The 21,563-nt window shown below is 44.9% G+C and overlaps 1 protein-coding gene across 1 annotated transcript in view; it reads left to right on the top strand.

Annotated features, from left to right (window-relative positions):
- Positions 1-21,563, top strand: part of SLC25A13 (solute carrier family 25 member 13) — a 107,114-nt gene that overhangs the window by 24,827 nt on the left and 60,724 nt on the right. Inside the window, exon 4 of the mRNA XM_069729359.1 lies at positions 9,506-9,621. Coding sequence (XP_069585460.1) covers positions 9,506-9,621 — 116 coding nt within the window. The remainder of the gene's footprint in view (positions 1-9,505; positions 9,622-21,563) is intronic.

Below are 21,563 nucleotides of genomic sequence, written 5' to 3'. Positions count from 1 at the left end.
GTCTTCCCCCCTTCGCTCGCCGCTGAAGCGCCGTCTTCCCCCCTTCGCTCGCCGCTGAAGCGCCGTCTTCCCCCCTTCGCTCGCCGCTGAAGCGCCGTCTTCCCCCCTTCGCTCGCCGCTGAAGGGCCGTCTTCCCCCCCTTCGCTCGCCGCTGAAGCGCCGTCTTCCCCCCTTCGCTCGCCGCTGAAGCGCCGTCTCCCCCTTCGCTCGCCGCTGAAGCGCCGTCTCCCCCCTTCGCTCGCCGCTGAAGCGCCGTCTCCCCCCTTCGCTCGCCGCTGAAGCGCCGTCTCCCCACTTCGCTCGCCGCTGAAGCGCCGTCTCCCCCCTTCGCTCGCCGCTGAAGCGCCGTCTCCCCCCTTCGCTCGCCGCTGAAGCGCCGTCTCCCCCCTTCGCTCGCCGCTGAAGCGCCGTCTCCCCCCTTCGCTCGCCGCTGAAGCGCCGTCTCCCCCCTTCGCTCGCCGCTGAAGCGCTGTCTCCCCCCTTCGCTCGCCGCTGAAGCGCCGTCTTCCCCCCTTCGCTCGCCGCTGAAGCGCCGTCTTCCCCCCTTCGCTCGCCGCTGAAGCGCCGTCTTCCCCCCTTCGCTCGCCGCTGAAGCGCCGTCTTCCCCCCTTCGCTCGCCGCTGAAGCGCCGTCTTCCCCCCTTCGCTCGCCGCTGAAGCGCCGTCTTCCCCCCTTCGCTCGCCGCTGAAGCGCCGTCTTCCCCCCTTCGCTCGCCGCTGAAGCGCCGTCTTCCCCCCCTTCGCTCGCCGCTGAAGCGCCGTCTTCCCCCCCTTCGCTCGCCGCTGAAGCGCCGTCTCCCCCCTTCGCTCGCCGCTGAAGCGCCGTCTCCCCCCTTCGCTCGCCGCTGAAGCGCCGTCTCCCCCCTTCGCTCGCCGCTGAAGCGCCGTCTCCCCCCTTCGCTCGCCGCTGAAGCGCCGTCTCCCCCCTTCGCTCGCCGCTGAAGCGCCGTCTCCCCCCTTCGCTCACCGCTGAATTCCAGGTGATGCCAATTCTGCACTGAAGATGTTGCCATATATTGATAACTCTTCCTCCTGGTCACAAACGGACCAGGATTCTCTATAAAACTCATGAAAAACGATCTCTCGTGTAATATTGTATCATCTTCGGGCTCTTGTGTCGGCCTACCAGTAAGAGCACTTGTAAATGCATTTTTTTTCTCGACCGACCCATCCATCAGGGCAGCACGGTGGCGCAGTGGTTAGCACAGCAGCCTTGCAGCTCTGGAGTCCTGGGTTCTAATCCCACCTTGGACAACATCTGCAAAGAGTTTGTATGTTCTCTCCGTGTTTGCGTGGGTTTCCTCCGGGCACTCCGGTTTCCTCCCACATTCCAAAGACATACTGATAGGGAATTTAGATTGTGAGCCCCATCGGGGACAGCGATGATAATGTGTGCAAACTGTAAAGCGCTGCGTAATATGTTAGCGCTATATAAAAAAAATAAAGAAAGAAGAAAGATCCATATCCCATTTTTATTCCATAGTTACAGCGACATGATAATCTCCTGGATATCTGATATTTATTTCACCCCCATGGAAAGGGGAAAAAAAAATTGCAGTCAGAGAGGAGGACTGTGATGGAGGGGAGTGGGAAGAAGGATGTACGGGAAGATTTCCTGATGTAGACATGGCTCAGAAAATGGTTGCTGGGCTCCGGGTGTCAGCTCCGTTAATTGTTCGCTGACACATAATTCTCTTGTTGCTGGGCAACCCTGCGTTCCGAAGCTTCGACAGAGGCACTAAAAGATGACATTATATAATAGAAAGACACATGGAAAGCTACTTTGAAAGGCATTAGGAGTCAAGGCGTGACACGCTCCTGGCCCCACGTACAGTCTATTGTGCGACTTACAATTATTCGTCATTTGGGCAAAATATTTCTCTTTCTGGAGGAGATTTTTTTTTTTAAAAATAATGATAGACCACTGAGGAAAATGACATTCTCCGTAATATCGGCCGTAAGACCCAGGGACGCAGCTCTGTCATTTGCAGATGTGATCATCTTAAATGTCTGCATGGGAAAATAGATTTTTATTTATTTTACATGTCTACCTCGTTAGGAAGGGCCGATTGGCCGGTTTTTCTGGGATTCGTGATCACCTGATCGCAGCTAATGCGAATGGGCACCGCTAGATGAAATCATATTCCAGCCTGGTCCGCAGTCGTAATAGAGGGGGGACCTCTACTCTGGACCTTTCCTATGCCCACACCAATTTTGGAGGGGTCTGTCTGGTGGGCTACGTGCATCTACGTGTCTGGTCAGTAGATATTTATGATCGATCTTGGATGGGTGGGGTTGGATGGTGTCGGACATCCGCCGATCGGATTCTGATGACCTATCGTTTAGGATAGGTATTCGTTATCTTCTGACTGGACACTCCCTTAAAGATGCAGATCTCTACAGCTAAAAGAACGCCAATCCTCATCATGCAAGTTTATCGGCTTTTGTTTCCGGCACATTCGCACAGAGCCGACTCTAATACAGGTACATAGGGAACTTGGCCCAGTTTAGATTTTAGTAACTTAGTTGCCAAAAGGAAAAAAAGATTTCATATGCAATTGAGGGGGCTTCGGTGCACACTTAGTGTGGCCAAGTGCTCAATGCACCGTTGCACCCCCTGATTTGCATAATGAGCACGGTCATATCTTGATTGATAAGGTGTTATCCATTAATGCTCATGTGCTAGCAGAGAATATTGGAGCATGCTGAAGACCATCTTCGAGTCCCCGCGGCTGAGCAACAGATGCAGCACATGTAGGGATTGCCTGTTTGAGAGACATGCAGTCGCGGGGACTCGAACACATTATTCACACATGCCGAAAACCCTTTTCGCATGCGAGCATGCTCGGAGAGCACCCTATCGGAGCACGTTCGCTCATCACTAGTAGTGAATGATTTGCACAGCGATGCCGTTTGGGACATCTCCCACTAACCTTCCAGTGACCAAGTCATGAGCCTCCGATAGTCCTGCTATAGTCTGCTTAAGGCTATCCATTTTTTTTTTCTTTTTTGGTCGATGGAAGTCTGGAGATCGGCATCTTCTTGCGTCAGTCGTCAGCAATCTGTGCAGATTAGAGTTGTACAATTTTGTAAGACCCTAATTCAGCGACCACCTCTGTGGCTGCCAGACCAGAGCCCTGTAAACTTCCTCCTACCGATCAGGTTCCTCATCGCCTCATCTGATCAGTAGACTCCGTCATCATTGTGACATGACCCGTGCGTAATATTGAGCCGGACTTACTAATTAGAAGAGATATTAAAAGGACAAAGAATTAGAACTATGCACTAAACATATGCTCTGCATAAGCTGAGCTGCAGTGTAAAGTATGGGTTGCAACATGTGCATCTGATGAAGCAATAATCTGGTCTCTTGACTTGAACACCTTCCATTGCGCAAAAAAGTTTGGCTTATAACAGCTACAAACACCTAAAAAAAAAAAAAGCCCTATAAAAGTTCACATAAGGGCTCTTTCACATGTCATTGTGTCTGGTACATGTGGTGACAGTCTTCACATGTACCGGAGATACTGTGCACATGTCGGTGTATTTCTACTGACCGTGTGTCTGTGGGCAAAATACGCTTACATGTCAGTTTTTTTTTTTTAAAGCAGCACGGCACGCAAAATGTCCCACACGTGCACACGAATGACACACTGTGATGTCATCCGTATGACACGTACCAGCACCTGAGAAGTAGCGGTACTATTACTCCCATCAGCCTATGCCTGTTGCTGCTAATGGCAGCGAGAGCAGGTCCCGGCTGCCGGCGCTTGCGCTATAAATAAATAACATTATCAAGGTTACTGAGGCTGCGGTCCCAGCCGGGCTAAACTGCGGTGACCACAGCACAGTGAGAAAAAGTCACTGAGTTCACCGCAGTTCCTCTCAGTGAGTTCACCGCAGATGTTTGATCTGTGGAGAACTCACTGGGCTGAACTGTGGTGAACTCAGTGACCTTTTCTCATGGTGCTGAGGTCACCGCAGTTCAGCCCAGCTGGGATCACATGGTCATTCATCAGTGGTTCTCAGCCTGGACGGATGCGTCTTGGCGCCGTCCAGGTTGAAAACTATTTATCCCCCAGACATGGATTATGGTGTGGGGCAGAACGACAGATGAGGGATATTGTTGTTTTTATTTTTACTTGATTACAAGAGACAAGGGATTTAATGTAATGGGCGTTAGGCGAGTATAACTGTGTTTGTTATTTTTAAATAAAAAAGTAAATCTGTGTTTTGTTTTCAAATAAGACTTTTTTTCTGGCTGTGTCTCTATTTACAATACAACTATAGGATTTGTAATGGATGGGTGTCTTATAGACGTCTCTCGATTACGAATACGTGGCTTGATGTCACCAGACAATACAAAGGTGACATCAACCCCTCAAATATGAACCCCACTTGCCACCACTACAGGACAAGTGGGAAGAGCCTGACAAAGCGCCAGAATTGGCGCATCTAATAGATGCGCCTTTCCTGGATTAGGTTTATTTATTTAAATAATTAAAACAGCGTGGGGACCCCTCTATTCTTGATAACCAGCCTTGCTAACACTGATAGCTGAGTGTTGCAGCCCTCAACTGTCAGTTTTTCCTGGCTGGTTATCAAAAATACAGGGGAACCCACTGTGTTTTTTTATTTATAGCGATGGCGGTGGGTGATGAACACTCCCATCAGCTTCTCCTGCTCTCGCCATTATTAGCAGCTGCAGGCTGATGGTAGTAAATAGTCCCAACAGCCGTCGCCTGCTGTCTCTATTATTAGTTGAATATAACTCTCATCATTCTCATCATCATTACTTCCAGGACCCCTTGTTCTTTTTTGCTCTGAAGGTTGTTCTTAATGACATTGGTTGGATGTTTTGGGGACTTGTCCTACTGCAATATTGGAGCCAGTAAGACGCCTCCCTGATGGTATTACATGATAGATAAGTATCTGCTTGGAATTTCTCAGCATGGATGACACCATTAATCCTGATCAAATCCTCAACTCCATTTTCTGAAATGCAGGCACAAAGTTGCAGAACCACCCACCATTCGTCACTGCTCCTGCAGATCCTTATTATTTCACATAGTTCCGAGCTGCTGGCACTGCTGGACATTTACTGATTTAGAACATAAGCAAGCACAATGTGTCTTTCATCTGCTACACTAAGTTCCCTTGGCTGAGGACTGCATCTACGTTTCTCAACGTGGCCCAATTTTTTTGCTGCGTCTTTAAAAGAGCTTGGAAACCCCTGTCCTCTTTGAAATCTTTGTCTGGTAGACACCTTGCTGATGCAGTAGAACTACCTTGTGTCCTGTTGCTGCGCTCAGTCTTGCCATGGTGTATATGACTTGAAACTGTCTTCTACAACCTCGCCTTTGTAGCAGTTTGTCTGTTCCTCACCCAGTTTTAAGCCTCTTCTACAGCTGTTTCAGTTAATAACTGTTACACCCTACATATGAAAATTATACCGTCATCACCTGTTCTGTTATAACTGGTTATTCAGACCCCTGACTATAATCCTACAAAATCCCTAACTTTGTACAAGTGTACCGTACCGAGAAGAATAGGCACAGGACGGTCACCAAATATTGATGGGGTTTTGATTTCCCTTTTGCATATTCACTTAAGCGCATTTTTTTCTGAATTGATAAAATGTTTGAGATATATATATGTATATATATGTATATATATGTATATATATATATATATATATATATATATATATATATATATATATATATATATATATATATATATATATATATATAAATTTTTCTTAAATAAAAGGTCTGTTGAACCTTATTAAATAAAATCTCCTTTCTAAATGTGAGGATTTTTAATCCGATCACCGATCAGGGTCATGTGCGGAGGATCTGCGGCAGCAGCTGCATTGAAATTAACCCAATTTTTACAAGTTAATTAAACCAGCTATTTTCGTCTTATTGTGTTCCAGCCTCTGATACGCAGGGCCTGCCGCGTCGGCAGTAAATCACAACAGATTTACTCCCTAATAACGGTGACGTATTCACTTACTCAAATTATGACCCACACAATGAAGTAACTGAGCATCAATTTTACACAGTCAATTACATGCCGAGTTCTTTATGTCTAAAGAAACCTAAGTAATGCGAGGCACACAGTCCGGGTTCTCAGCCCCAAGCGGCGGCGCGGAGGGTAGTTTCCATGGCAACGCGCTCTCTTTTCGGGATTAGCCTAGCGCCCTCCCCCCCATCCCCCGCCCCTCCTCCTGATTGCACATCATTAGGTGTCATTAAATAAAATTTAAATATGAACTTCAACATAGGACTTAAAACGAATTCTTTTCATGTGCGGGAAAAACAGGTGTTCCAGCCTCCGATGGGCCCGAATACATTATCTGCCTGATAACTTACTGCAGATAATGGTGTACGCTCCATGGAGCACAATGTGTGTGGGAATAATCACAGGCACTACCCATGTCTTATCACAGCTTTCAGATGTCGGCAAGATGCACCAAACATTTTTATTTAAAAAAATAATAATAATAATAAATAAATATATATATATATATATATATATATATATATATATATATATATATATATATATATATATATATATATATATATATATATATATATATATATATATATATTTTTTTTTTAAGCCAATAGTTTTTGTTGTTTTCACAATTTCGGATTCATTTATTCATTGGATCTAATCCCTGGCTGTTCTCAAGTCAATGAAATTGCTCCTTTTTTTTTTGTATCCGTGCTCCTTTTTTAATCTCTCCATTAACCTTTTGAGAAGTCTCCAAGTGCGTGAGCAGCGTTTAAACAAAAGACACGAAATACAGCTTTCATTGCATTGACTTGTACGGAGTTAATGACTAAACGATGCTTTAACCTGGATGCTACCAATATGATTCAGGCATTATTATTAGTATTTTTTCTATTATCATCATTATTTATTTGAATGTTATAATATTATTTATTTTATATTACCATTTTATTGTTTATATTGATCGTTTATATTTTTTTTATAATTTATATAATATATTTTAATTTTTATATAATTTTATTTATTTGTATTCTTATTTTTTTTTTATTTATAATTAATATTTTATTTGTTTCATTAGTTTATTGGGAAGCATCTATCAAGTTAAAAAACGTTTTCACTTTTTATTTGATTTTTTTTTTTTTTCATAAGTCTAAATTTGAGTACCGTAATTGAAATCCTTTAGAATAGTTTGTAAGAATAATAATAGTTTATTAGTAAAGGCTTATAACGGAAAACTATTTTTTCCATTCTAAACTATTGATAGATTTGCTGATTCTGGTATATTAAACTACTTTTGGACAAAGGCTATGCTCATATCTTATCCTGTTCTCCATTGAGAGCTCCTTGGGGGCGGGGAGGTTGTCACTGAAAAATGTATATTAGTTTCCCTTTGAAGCAATTTTATGGTTGCCACATGATTTCTTTGACCTCATTGTGGGTGGTGATGTGGCACAACCACAATAGATGGGGCATATTGAAGTTTGGGAGAGAAAAAAGAAACCCTGCTTAGACATACATGTCCTTACCCCCCACATATGTACATAACCTCCTTTAAAATTGTATCAAACAACTGTATAGGATACAAAACCTCAGAGCCATTTATTGTCAAGCTACTGTGTTTTCTCTTTTTAAATCATAATGACAACCCAAAACATCCAAATGACCCTGATCAAAAGTTCACATACCCTGGTGGTTTTGGCCTGATAACCTGCACAGAAGTTGACACAAATGGGTTTGAATGGCTACTAAAGGTAACATCCTCACCTGTGACCTGTTTGCTTGTAATCAGTGTGTGTGCATAAAAGCTGAGTGAGTTTCTGGGATCCAGACAGACTCTTGCATCTTTCATCCAGCCATTGACATTTCTGGATTGTGAGTCATTGGGAAAGCAAAAGAATTGTCAACAGATCTACGGGAAAAGGTAGTTGAACTGTATAAAACAGGAAAGGGATACAAAAAGATATCCAAGGAATTGATAATGCCAGTCAGCAGCATTCAAACTGTGATTAACAAATGGAAAACCAGGGGCTCTGTAAAAACAAAACCACGGTCATGTAGACCAACAAAAATGTCGTCCGCAACTGCCAGGAAAATTTTTCGGGATGCAAAGAAAAAGCCACAAATAACATCAGCTGAAATACAGGACTCTCCGAAAAGTAGCAGTGTGGCTGTTTCAAGATGCACAATAAGGGGGCTCTTGAAAAATGGTCTGCATGGACGAGTCGACAATAGAAAGCCATTACTGCGCGAATGCCACAAAATATCTCACAAACAGTATGCAAAACAGCACAAAGACAAGCCTCAAAACTTCTTGAACAAGGTAATTTGGAGTGATGAGACCAAAATGTAACTTTTTGACCCCAACCATAAACGTTACATTTGGAGAGAGGTCAACAAGGCCTATGATGAAAGGAACACCATTCCTACTGTAAAGCACGGAGGTGGATCACTGATGTTTTGGGGATGTGTGAGCTACAAAGGCACAGGAAACTTGGTCAACGTTGAAGGAAAGATGAATTCAGCATGTTATCAGCAAATACTGGAGGCAAATTTGCACTCATCAGCCCGAAAGCTGCGCATGGGAGATACTTGGATGTTCCAACATGACAATGATCCAAAACACAAGGCCAAGTCGACCTGTCATTGGCTACAACAGAACAAAGTGAAGGTTCTGGAGTGGCCATCTCAGTCTCCTGACCTCAATATCATTGAGCCACTCTGGGGAGATCACAAGCACGCAGTTGATGCTAGACAGCCCAGGAATTTACAGGAACTGGAGGCTTTTTGCGAAGAACAGTGAGCAGCTTTACCATCTGAGAAAATAAAGAACCTCATCCACAACTACCACAAAAGACTTCAAGCTGTCATTGATGTTAGAGGGGGCAATACACGGTATTAAGAAATGGGGTATGTGAACTTTTGATCAGATACACTTAGGAAGGAAAAAAGGAGCATCCCGCGCTGCCGAAAGATTTCCAAAAATTGTAGAGGTTTCAACATGGTTTATTCTACGCGTTGCAGGGTTCAGGTGACCCCTTTATCCGGACATACCACAAATGATGTCATGAGTGGAGAAAAAGATTTGGTGTTATCATTCATATTCTTTGACAAAAGGGGAAGAAGGCAAAAATTCTGCCGGGGTATGTAAACTTTTGAGCACAACTGTACCTCGAGATCAGTAATGTAATTTATGTACACAGTGACTGCACCAGCAGAATAGTGAGTGCAGCTCTGGAGTATAGTGCAGGGTGTAACTCAGGATTAGTAATGTATGTACACAGTGACTGCACCAGCAGAATAGTGAGTGCAGCTCTGGAGTAAACCGCGTACCTCTTGTAATTTCAGAGACAACATATATCAGTAGATTTGTATAAATACCCCTATAGGTTTGGATGGTTTTCAACTGATCCCTGTTCCTATTGTTTTGGTCCTGAAATCTCCTTCATGCTTTTAGGTTTTTAACCTTTTCTTCATTCTTCCAGGTTAATCTCCTTCCAGGAGTTTGTGGCGTTCGAGTCGGTCCTCTGTGCTCCGGATGCTTTATTTATGGTGGCTTTTCAACTCTTTGACAAAACGGGGAAAGGAGAAGTAACTTTTGGTAAATTATTATTTTTTCAGTGTATGTACCTACCGTAATTACATTTACTATCCTATAAAATGAGTGTGATAGGATGGAGAGGAAGAACGGATGGGGAGTGGGATGTAAAAGCCAGAAGAGGAAGTCTACTGTATAGAGCTTCACGTAGAGACTTTACTTGGCTGGATAACCATAGACTTGCCCTATAAGCCTCCCCCTGGACAAGCAGGAAATCGGGAGACTGGGGAAGGGGGTACACTCCAGAAGAGCAAATCTGCATTGCTGAACCCCCTCCCACCCCTCTAGGACATTCATAGGTTTGTTCGATCTTTTTTTTTATGAGGTGGGGGCATTTATTTCCTAAATTGAAAGTTATGCAACTTTCTAATTAGTTTTTATTAAAACTTTTCTACCAGTTTGCTGCTGCAGCAAGTCCTTTATTTAGCCAAGTAGCCAAGTGGTCTGCAAAAACGTTACAAATCCTTTAGAGCATTTGGGGTCTTATTCTGCTTTCCCTTCTCTTTGTGTTAGAGATTGCAGCAAGAATGGGTTTTATATAAATATCCATAATTTGGAGAGTGGAGGGAGGAATCATCTGCGGTCTCAGGACAGGCAGAGAAAACCGTCTGTAGACATGGAGGAAAGCATGTGAAGAAGGAAATGGGTACAGAAGAGACGCTGTGCTAATATGAGGTTATATAGACAGCGGCGCCCTGGATACACACAGACCTCACATCCAGCCTGTATTACTGGGGTGGACACTCCCTGGAAAGAAAATCTGAAACTTGGATCAGGCTAAAAACTGCATATCTGGGGTTCTGAAAATGAGTATAGATTGCAGACTAAATGTTGGTGTCATTTTATTACCTAAAGGTAACCAATAACATAAGTAAGAATCATTTTTTTCCCTTGTTAAAAGTGCCCATGGCCTGTTTATTTATTTATTAACATGGCCATAAAGCGTGACTGTCCGACACATTTGTGCATTGCGCTGTTTTTAAAATTTATGCTTCTGTCCACCTAAATAACTGAGGAAACGTGTTTTATTTTGCAATATTTGATCGGAGATGTGGGTTTCTAAAAGCTTTAGGCTATGTGCACACGTTGCGGATTGGGGTGCAGAATTTTCCACACAAAATCTGCATCTCCTGGCAGAAAACAGGTGCGGATTTTGTGCCTTTTTGTTGCGGATTTTCTGCTTTTTTTTTTTTTTTTTACCCCTGCGGATTTCTATAATGGAAGGGGTCAGAAATGCTGCAGTTCCGCTACTTCTTTTGATCCGCAGCGGACTTTTCCACACCATTAGCACAGCCTTTTTTTTTCCCCCAATTGATTTACATTGTACTGTAAATCACTTTGCGGAACGGCAGCGTTTCTGCGCGGAAAAATCCGCTGCAGATCCGCACTAAATCCGCATCGTGTGCACACAGCTTTACTTGACACGTCTGCCTACAAAACTGAACCGAGTGAAAAAGCGAAATCAAATAAAATGAGAAGGAAATCTGCATCTGAATATTCACCTTGTCTGCATTGCGCCATGTAGCAACATAAAGAAACCTTCACGTCTAATAGGACCCGACGTAGAAATGCCTGACGGGTCGCACAGAATGGTCCTATGACAATAAGAAGACTGGAACACATAGTGATTGGTTTTACTCCTGCCCATAGACTGTAACTGTCCGGGCGGCCCGCATAGTAGAGTACCGTAGTTTAAATTGTTCAGTCTCAGTAGTGGGTAGCCAGCTGTCAGACACAGCCAGACTCCCCATAGAGATGGCGGTGGTGTTCATTAGTCTCTGCCTTCCTGATGCCTCTAATTTCAGCAATGTGAAGCGCTAATGGAGCTTCCTCCTCCAGACCCGGCACTCATGTGATCGCTGGGTGTAGTTAGCAGCAGTTGCTGGATCCTAGGAGACCCAGTCATCTGTGCTATGCAGCCGGGAAGATGAAAATCCCCTGCAACTGGGCTAATATGCCAACCCCAGTTGCAGTTGAAATCAGGTTAAAAAAAAAAAAGTTTTTTTTTTTGTTTTTTTTAATGAACCCTAAAGCTCTTTTATGACCCTTTTGGGCCATGTGCACACGTTCAGGTTTTTTCGTCTTTATTTTGCGTTTTTTCGCGCTAAAACGCTATAAAAACTCATTAAAAACGCATACATTATGCATTCTATCATTTAGAATGCATTCTGCATGTTTTGTGCACATGGATGCGTTTTTTTTCCGCGAAAAAAACGCATCGCGGTAAAAAAAATGAGCATGTTCATTATTTTTGCGGATTTTCTGCGTTTTTCGCGCAATTCTATGCATTTGGGAAAAACGCACCAAAAACGCGTCAAAATCGCGGTAAAAACGCATGCGGATTTCTGGCAGAAATGTCCGGTTTTTGTCAGGAAAATTTCTGCAAGAAATCCTGACGTGTGCACATACCCTTAGGGTGCGCAATGTATGAAAAATAAATTCTAGAAATTAATAAATATCAGGAAAATTTTTTATAAATACGGTAAAAGCCTAAATAAAAGCCGCCGCTATTGCAAAAACCTTGCTCGGTGGGAAAAAAGTTAACTTTTTAATTTGCTCCCCTTCTCGTATTTCAGTGGGTAGTGGTCATAAAAATAAGACTTAAATAACTTTACAACTTTTTTTTTTATGCCAAAGGTACAGATAAATTTTAGGGAAAAAAATGCTTGGTTGGGAATAAGAGTAAGGCTACGTGCACACGTTGCGGATTCTCTGCGGATCCGCAGTGTTTTTTGCGGTGCAGAAACGCTGCAGATCCGCAATTGGTTTACAGTACAATGTAAATCAATGAGAAAAAAAAATGTTGTGCACACTTTGCGGAAAATCTGCTGCGGTTTAAAAGAAGTAGCCTGTCACTTCTTTTTTGTGAATCTGCAGCGTTTTTGTACCCATTCCATTATAAAAAAAAAACGCAGCAAATCCGCAAGAAAACTGCAGCAAAAACGCACAAATAACGCTGCGGAAACGCACAAAAAACGCTGCGGAACCACAAGTGCGTTTTCTGCCAGGAGAGGCAGAATCCGCACCAGAAATTCCTAAGCCTAATCCACAACGTGTGCACATAGCCTTATAACATCTCTTGCCTCTAAAAGATGAGGATCCCCACTGTATTATTTCAGAATTCACTAATGGGGTGAAAGATAATGGGTTTTCTAAACTTTCTAAAGTGGACAGTCTGTAGCCTGGTCAAATAAATGGTTAATAATACTGAGAAAGTTTAAGCTTTTTTAATGGGTGATATAATTGGGTCAACTCCTATAAGGTCATATGGATGTTTATAGAGTGCGGTCACCACCTCATGACCTTCCTCTACTGTTCATGGCATTGAGCTACTTCCATGCCCCCAAAACTGCTCTCATATTGGAGCCATTAGCAGGTGTCCTGGCAAATCATTTCTAGTCTCCAGTGACGTGAGAATGGGAAACAGGAACTTTTCTTCATGTTATCACCTCCTACCCATCACGGATCTATGGCCCCTTATAGTCTCAAACCATGCCTGCCTTACCGATAGAACTGCGTAAGTAAAGCGAGCGTCTGTGATAATATAGGAGAGAAACTGCCCACTAATCCTACAGAAACCTCTGGAAGAGCATGGCATTGTGATTGTTACACATATACAGCCTTTATTCTACTGAGTTAAACAACTCCGCTTTATCTCATGATGGAAGAACCTTTGGATGGTAAAATATTTTCCTCAAAAAGCAGTTTATTGAAAAAAATCCGATTTAAATAAAAAAAATCCGATTTAAATAAAAAAAATCCGATTATTTTTGATTTTTAAAAAAAAAACATTGATTTATTCAGTCGCCATGACAGCACAACGAGAGGGGATCCGCCATTCAGGGACAGGAAACCTACAGACATAAAAAGGGCGGTACCTCTCTCCCACGTCAGTTTGGTTTCCTGTCCCTGACAGCGGAACCTCTTCAGACAGGCCCTGGGAAGAGGGTCGAAGCTAAGAAGATATCCCCACTCCTGGCAGACCGGTGCAGGTAGCGGGGGTCCCCTACCTCGGCCTGTTCAGGAGGCAGGAAGCACCACACGGCAGGGGGACTGCTCGGTGTAGGTGGCAGCAGGAGGAAGCAGCCTCTGACATATAGGCTAGCTTCTGTGGCGTCCGCAGCGCAAGGTACCTGTGGAGTGTGTGCTTGGCTGTTAGGGTCCCGGGAGTCAGTCTGTGCCGGGCGGGGTTGCGGTGTTGGTCCGGTGAGGTGTCTGCTGGCGTCCTGGTCCGCGTGTCGGCTTGGCGCCGCCGCCGCGTCCGGAGGGGGCGTGTCCGGATGACGCGGCGAGCGGCGCGGCCGGATGATGCGGCTGGGCATGCGCAGTAGCGTCATCTCCGGCTAATGGCGGCGCCCAGCTGCGGGGACAGTCGGGGCTTCGGGGAGGGGTAGCGCAGCGCAGTGGCGGACGGTCGATTACCACCTGGGATTCCCTGCTGGCCCCCATCCGGGGGCGGTACCTTGGGGGCATTATTTAATGCTGCAAGCTGGGATGGTCAGTGTTCCTTGCCCATTCCATAATGGAGTCGCCAGAAGGGACTATCGACAGCCAGCAGCAGGAGCCGCAGCAGCAACACCAGCAGTCAGATAAGCCTCGAAGAAGCTCCCAGCGTCGGTCTAGTGGCAGTAGCCGCGCTGGTGGAGCTAAGGAGGCTCGGATTTCTATACCAAAGTCCTCAAGCCGTAAGGATTTGCCAGCTACGAAGGACCCCCCATCTACGGTACCACTCATTACTGGACGGGGTAAGTGATCTTCGTGAAAGTCCACTTAGTGATGATTGTATTCCCCTTGTTTTTTTCCTCTATCAGGGGAGGAAAAGTTTGTCCAAAGCCAAACATAGGCAGTGTGCCGAATGTGCAGAGCCGCTTCCGGATGGGCATTTGAAAAAGTTGTGTAAAATATGTATCCAACGCCTGCTGGAGGAGGAGGCGCCTGATCTGACCTCTACAATAAGAGAGATGGTTAGACAGGAAATTAAAGGTTCCGTGAGATCCAAGTCTCGGGGTACGGAAGTTAAAAGATCATCCCCTTTATCTGATGTAAATTCGGACTCGGGTGAACTGAGCTCAGGGTCTCTTCCGTCTACTTCCTCCTCTGAGGATCTGGAGTCTAGTCGAGCCTGTTTGTCCCTAGATAGGGTTAACCATCTAGTTAAAGCAGTTAACAGCACAATGGGGATAGAAGATACCCAGTCGGAATGTTCCATTCAGGATGTTATGTTCAAAGGTATTGAGCGGAAATCCCGAAGAGCCTTTCCAGTGATTGACAAAATCAAATCGCTAATCTCAAAGGAATGGAAGAAACCAGAAAGAAAGGGGTCGCTTCCGCCAGCCTTTAAAAGAAGGTATCCCTTTGAGGAGGCGGCTTCATCCTCATGGGATAAAGTTCCGAAGCTGGATGCGGCAGTCGCCAAGGCATGAAAAAAAACATCTCTCCCCTTTGACGACTTGGGGAACTTGAAGGACCCATTAGATAGGAAAGCCGACATCTTCCTTAAAGGAGCTTGGGAGACTTCGGCGGGGTCCTTGAGGCCAGCTATAGCAGCCACCTGTACCTTTCGGTCCTTGATGGTATGGTTAGGTCACCTCGAAGATCAGCTCAGGGATAAAGTCCCTAGGACGGAAATATTGTCCTCTATGCCTATAATCCAGGATGCCGCAGCTTTCCTTTCGGACGCATCAGCAGACTCGGTCAGGTTGGCCGCCAGGTCCTCGGCGTTATCCAACGCAGCCCGGAGAGCGCTATGGATAAAATGCTGGCCAGGGGACTTACAAGCCAGAACAAAATTATGTAGCATTCCCTGTGAAGGAGCTCATTTATTCGGACCGGTCCTAGACGAGCTATTGGAAAAAGCAGGGGATAATAAAAAACGCTTTCCCTTCCTAGGAAGACCCTTCTACAGATGGGACTATAATAGAGGATGGTCTAACCGCAGAAGGCCATATAGAGACTCTAACAGAGAATCTACTAGATACGACAGCAGCAGAAGGAGGGGTAGAGGATTTATGTTTAATCCTTCACGAGATGTTAAGAAACCGCAATGACTAGCGGACCAGGTGGGGGGTAGGCTTTCGGCCTTCTACCCAGCCTGGGTGCGGATTACAAACAATCCATGGATTCTAAGCATTGTAGCGGAAGGCCTAACCTTTGACTTCCACCATACTCCTCGGGACAAATTTATGTTGACACCTGTTCGTTCCTCCACTACAGAGCAGTTGGCGCTGGAGTCTGAGGTCCGGGAACTCCAACGGAAGAAAGTTCTAATCAAAGTCCCTACAGGCGAGTAAGGTAGGGGGTTTTATTCCCCTCTGTTCCTGGTCAAAAAACCTGATGGTTCATATCGCACCATTATCAATTTGAAAGGCCTGAACAATTTTTTGTTGATACCCTCCTTCAAAATGGAGTCGGTCAAGACAGCAATAAAATTACTCTTTAACCATTGTTTTATGGTTGTCTTAGATCTCAAAGACGCCTATTACCATGTACCAATACATATAGATCATCAGAGGTTTCTTAGGGTGGCGGTTTCACTAGCTGGCACGATAGAACATTTTCAATATCAGGCACTTCCCTTCGGAGTCGCAATTGCACCCCGGGTGTTCACAAAAATCATGGTGGAGGTTATGGCGCACTTGCATGAACAGGATATATTAATAGTCCCTTACCTGGATGATTTGCTAATTGTGGGTCATTCTGAGTCGCATTGCAAAGACCAACTACAAAAGGTCATGAATGCGTTACACAAATTGGGCTGGATAGTTAATATCAAAAAGTCGCGCCTTCAGCCCCTAAAAGTACAAGAGTTCCTGGGATATGTTATAGACTCTAGTCAGCAGGAATGTCGCCTGCCGGACGCAAAAGTTGCTAAGGTTAAGCAGTTGGTCACCAGGGCAATAAATAATCCCTTAGTATCGGTCAGAAGTGCGATGTCGATCTTGGGTTCTCTTGCGTCCTGTATCCCGGCGTTTCTCTGGGCACAGTTCCACACAAGGACTCTACAGTGGGACGTGTTACACAATTCCCGTCGTCTAAGAGCTCACCTCGACAGTAAATTCACACTTTCTACGGAGACTACACATTCTCTTGGTTGGTGGACTCACACTTCGAATCTACGCAGGGGGGTCCCTTGGATAAATCGTATATCTAGAGTATTGACTACAGACGCTAGACCCAAGGGGTGGGGGGCTCACTTAGGGGAGGATTGGGTTCAGGGACTATGGTCTCAGTCTGAACAGGACTCTTCCTCCAACTTGAAAGAGCTATTGGCGGTAAAACATGCCTTAAATAAATTCCTTGTACCCCTACAGGGTCGACACGTCAGGCTATTGTCAGACAATCGGGTAACTGTGGCCTACATTAATCGTCAAGGTGGCACGCGATCCAGTTCATTGATGGAGGTCACAAATCATATCTTTCAGGTGGCCGAAGTACATCTTCTATCCCTGACGGCGCTTCATATAAAAGGAAGTATCAATACCAAAGCCGACTATCTAAGCCGCAACATGCTCAGACAGGGAGAGTGGTCGTTAAATCCAGCCATTTTCAACCAGATCATTCAGTTATGGGGTTGTCCGGAGATAGACCTTTTTGCCAGCAGGGGGAACAAAAAATTACATCAATTCTGCTCCCTAAATCCAAAAGACAACCCATACGCTGTGGACGCTCTGCTGATATCTTGGCGCTTCAGGCTCGCATATGCTTTTCCCCCTCTAAATCTGATTCCTTTAGTTCTAAGGAAGATTCGGGAGGACAGGGCCCAGGTAATCTTGATAGCCCCTTTTTGGCCCAAGAGGGCTTGGTTTCCTTGGCTGAGGAAGATGTCTGTCTGCCAACCATGGATTCTTCCAGAGCTACCAGATCTGCTCTCCCAGGGGCCAATCCTCCATCCTCAAGTAGCCAACTTACACCTAACGGCATGGAACTTGAAAGGTCCTTACTGAGGGGAAAAGGATTCTCTCAGAATCTGGTGAATACACTCCTTAAAAGTAGGAAACCCTCTACAACGAGCATTTATGTTAGAGTGTGGAGAAAATTTTTATCATATTCAGGGGCTCAAATTGACCAAAAACCATGTATTAACCAGATTCTAGAATTTTTACAAAAAGGCCTAGAAATGGGCTTAGCCACAAGTACTCTTAGAGTTCAGGTGTCAGCGCTAGGAGCATTATATAATCTTAATTTAGCCAGTAATCACTGGATTTCTAGATTTTTTTAAAGCAGTCACGAGGTCTAGACCAATTATTAAACAAAGGTTAGTCCCATGGGACCTAAATTTGGTACTCTCAGCCCTAACGCAAGCCCCATTCGAGCCCATTGATACTATTCCTGTGAACATCCTGTCAATCAAAACAGCCCTGTTGGTTGCTCTCACATCTGCTAGAAGGGTTAGTGATCTGCAGGCACTCTCCAGACATCCACCATACATGCAGGTTAGGGAGGATAGGGTAATATTGAAACCCGATCCCCTATATCTTCCTAAAGTTGCGTCAAAATTTCACAGGGTACAGGAGGTAGTCCTACCCTCTTTTTGCTCCAACCCTGCTAACGATAAAGAACGTAAATTTCATTGCTTAGATGTGAGAAGATGCCTCCTTAGATATATTGCAGTTTCAGATGCCTGGAAAAAAGATAACTCTTTATTTGTAGCCTATCAAGGGGTGAGGAAGGGTCTTAGAGTATCTAAAAACACTCTAGCCAGATGGATTAGGGAGGCGATCTCTCTCGCTTATACCACAGGTGGCAACGAAGTTCCAGATGGTATAAAGGCACACTCCACGCGGGCCGTAGCATCTTCCTGGGCGGAGAGATCAGAGGTATCAATCGAAGACATATGTAAGGCGGCCACATGGTCTTCTCCTTCTACCTTTCTTAGACACTACAGATTAGATCTGGGTAGTTCCTCAGACCTTACGTTTGGGGAAGAGTGCTGGAAGCTATTATCCCCCCCTAAATCTTTCGTCTCTGAAAGTCTCTCGTTGTGCTGTCATGGCGACTGAGTAAATACGTACGCTACTCACCTGGTAGCAGTGTTTTTTCAGGAGCCATGACAGCACCCTTAGATTCCCTACCCTATATTTTTGGATGTTTCAACACCCTGTTGGTTTTGCGTTAAATTCCATGTTCACTGGCATAATAAAATGTATTTATGAATATGCTGAATCTGTGTTACTAACCAAGGTTGTCCTCTCATGCTCTGGAAACAACTGATGTGGGAGAGAGGTACCGCCCTTTTTATGTCTGTAGGTTTCCTGTCCCTGAAGGGCGGATCCCCTCTCGTTGTGCTGTCATGGCTCCTGAAAAAACACTGCTACCAGGTGAGTAGCGTACGTATTTTTATCCACCCTGGTCGCAAGCCACCCAAAACGGGTATATAGGGAATTTTCTTCATGTTACCACCTCCTATTCTTCACAGACCTATGGTTCCTTATAGTCTCAAGCCAACAAAAAGGGGGATATAGGGACTTTTCTTCATGTTACCACCTCCTACCCATCACATGGTTCCTCATAGTCTCAAGCCACCAGAAAGGGGGATATAGGGACTTTTCTTCATGTTACAACCGACTGTTCTTCACAGACCTATGGTTCCTTATAGCCTCAAGCCACCAAAAAGGGAGACATAGGGACTTTTCTTCATGTTACCACCTCCTACCCATTACGTGGTTCCTTATAGTGTCAAGCCACCAAAAAGAGGTCATATAGACTTTTTCTTCATGTTATCAGCTCCTACCCATCACAGACCTAAGGTCCCTTATAGTCTCAACCACCCAAAAGGGTATATAGGAACTTTTCTTCATGTAATCACCTCCTACCCATCACAGCCTCTGGGCCTTTACAGCCTCTATAGGGATACAGGAACTTTTTTTCAAGTTATCACGCTTCTCACCAATTTGTGAGTGTGTTTTCTGATCGGCACATATGGGAAGGCGGTTATTTATTTATTTTCACACTCTCCCCTCTGCTCCTCTTCAGGCCATTTTCTGGATGTTCAGTAGAGACCCTTATTTTGGCATTTGTAATACCAAGAGAGATTATTGTATAAAGGTTTACAGTTTATGTGAACATTATAAATCAATGTATTTTTATGTTTTTAAGGCACAAAGTATGTGACTTGGTGAGGGCGTTTAGACATCAGTAATTGTCTTTATGGGTTCGGCTGTACTTTTTGCTAAGAACTTTGTGTAGGAAACCTCTGAAAACAGCTTCACATATGTGTATAATTCTCTCCAGTCAGTGTCAAGCCGCGGAGAGATGTGTCACACTGAATAGCGCAACACTGGGGCAATTTCCTTAGCAGTATACAAAAGTGATCTTCCCACACAAAATTCAATAAAAAAAAGCCTTAGCAATTGTGTCAAGTACAGCGCTCATGTAAATAAGATCTGCTAATTGTCATCGACTTCTTCCAAATCAGTTTTTTTTTTAATAAAAATATAAAATGAAAAAACCTGTGATGAGAATATATCTGCATTTTATTTAATGAAATATTGGAACATTTCCTATATGTATAAATTAACAGCAAAGGAAATTTAGGTTGGAGCAAAAGCAGGTCGCTATTTTTCTAATATACTTTGTGCATATATTCCCTACTGTGATCTAGATCTCTGCTTGCAGTCAGTGAATGAAAACGTTTAAGACTTAAATGGTCTGTCTGTTGTTATAAATCAATAGCAACAAGCGAATGACGAAACTTTGCAATATCTTATGCTCCTTTCTACACCTAGGAGTCATTTTTCTTTCTTCTTCTCCTGTTTCCTGAACTGTGAAGATTAGCTAAAATCAGTCTTGGAGTAAAGGTACCGTCACACAGTGCCATTTTGATCGCTACGACGGTACGATTCGTGACGTTCCAGCGATATCCATACGATATCGCTGTGTCTGACACGCAGCAGCGATCAGGGATCCTGCTGAGAATCGTACGTCGTAGCAGATCGTTTGGAACTTTCTTTCGTCGCTGGATCTCCCGCTGGCATCGCTAGATCGGTGTGTGTGACACCGATCTAGCGATGCGTTCGCTTGTAAACATCGGGTTACTAAGCGCAGGACCGCGCTTAGTAACCCGATGTTTACCCTGGTTACCAGCGTAAAAAAAACCAAACACTACATACTTACATTCCGGTGTCTGTCCCTTGCCGTCTGCTTCCCGCACTGTGACTGCCGGCCGTAAAGTGAAAGCAGAGCACAGCGGTGACGTCACCGCTGTGCTCTGCTTTCACTTTACGGCCGGCAGTCAGTGAGTGCGGGAAGCAGACGGCAAGGGACAGACACCGGAATGTAAGTCCTGCTTAGTAACACGATGTTTACCCTGGTTACCCGGGGACCTCGGCATCGTTGGTCGCTGGAGAGCTGTCTGTGTGACAGCTCTCCAGCGACCACACTACGACTTACCAACGATCACGGCCAGGTCGTATCACTGGTCGTGATCGTTGGTAAATCGTATAGTGTGACGGTACCCTAAAGCAAAAGGGAAAGGGATTGCCAGCTCACTGAGGGATAAGATAAGATTACAGCGGTCTAAGGAGAGAAGAAGGGGATCAGAGTAAAGGTACCGTCACATTAAGCGACACTGCAGCGATATAGACAACGATCCCGATCGCTGCAGCGTCGTTGTGTGGTCGCTGGAGAGCTGTCACACAGACAGCTCTCCAGCGACCAATGATCCCGAAGTCCCCGGGTAACCAGGGTAAACATCGGGTTACTAAGCGCAGGGCCGCGCTTAGTAACCCGATGTTTACCCTGGTTACCAGCGTAAACGTAAAAAAAACAGTACATACTTACATTCCGGTGTCTGTCCTCTCCGGCGCTCTGCTTCTCTGCACTAAGCGCCGGCCGGAAACCAGAGCACAGCGGTGACGTCACTACTGTGCTTTCCAGCCGGCACTTACACAGTGCAGAGAAGCACAGCGCCGGGGGACAGACACCAGAATGTAAGTATGTAGTGTTTT

Source organism: Ranitomeya imitator, chromosome 6 (assembly GCF_032444005.1).
Source record: "Ranitomeya imitator isolate aRanImi1 chromosome 6, aRanImi1.pri, whole genome shotgun sequence".
Taxonomy (NCBI): Eukaryota; Metazoa; Chordata; class Amphibia; order Anura; family Dendrobatidae; genus Ranitomeya; species Ranitomeya imitator.
The sequence above is the reverse complement of the archived record's forward strand: the minus strand, read 5'-3'. Positions and strand labels throughout refer to the sequence as shown.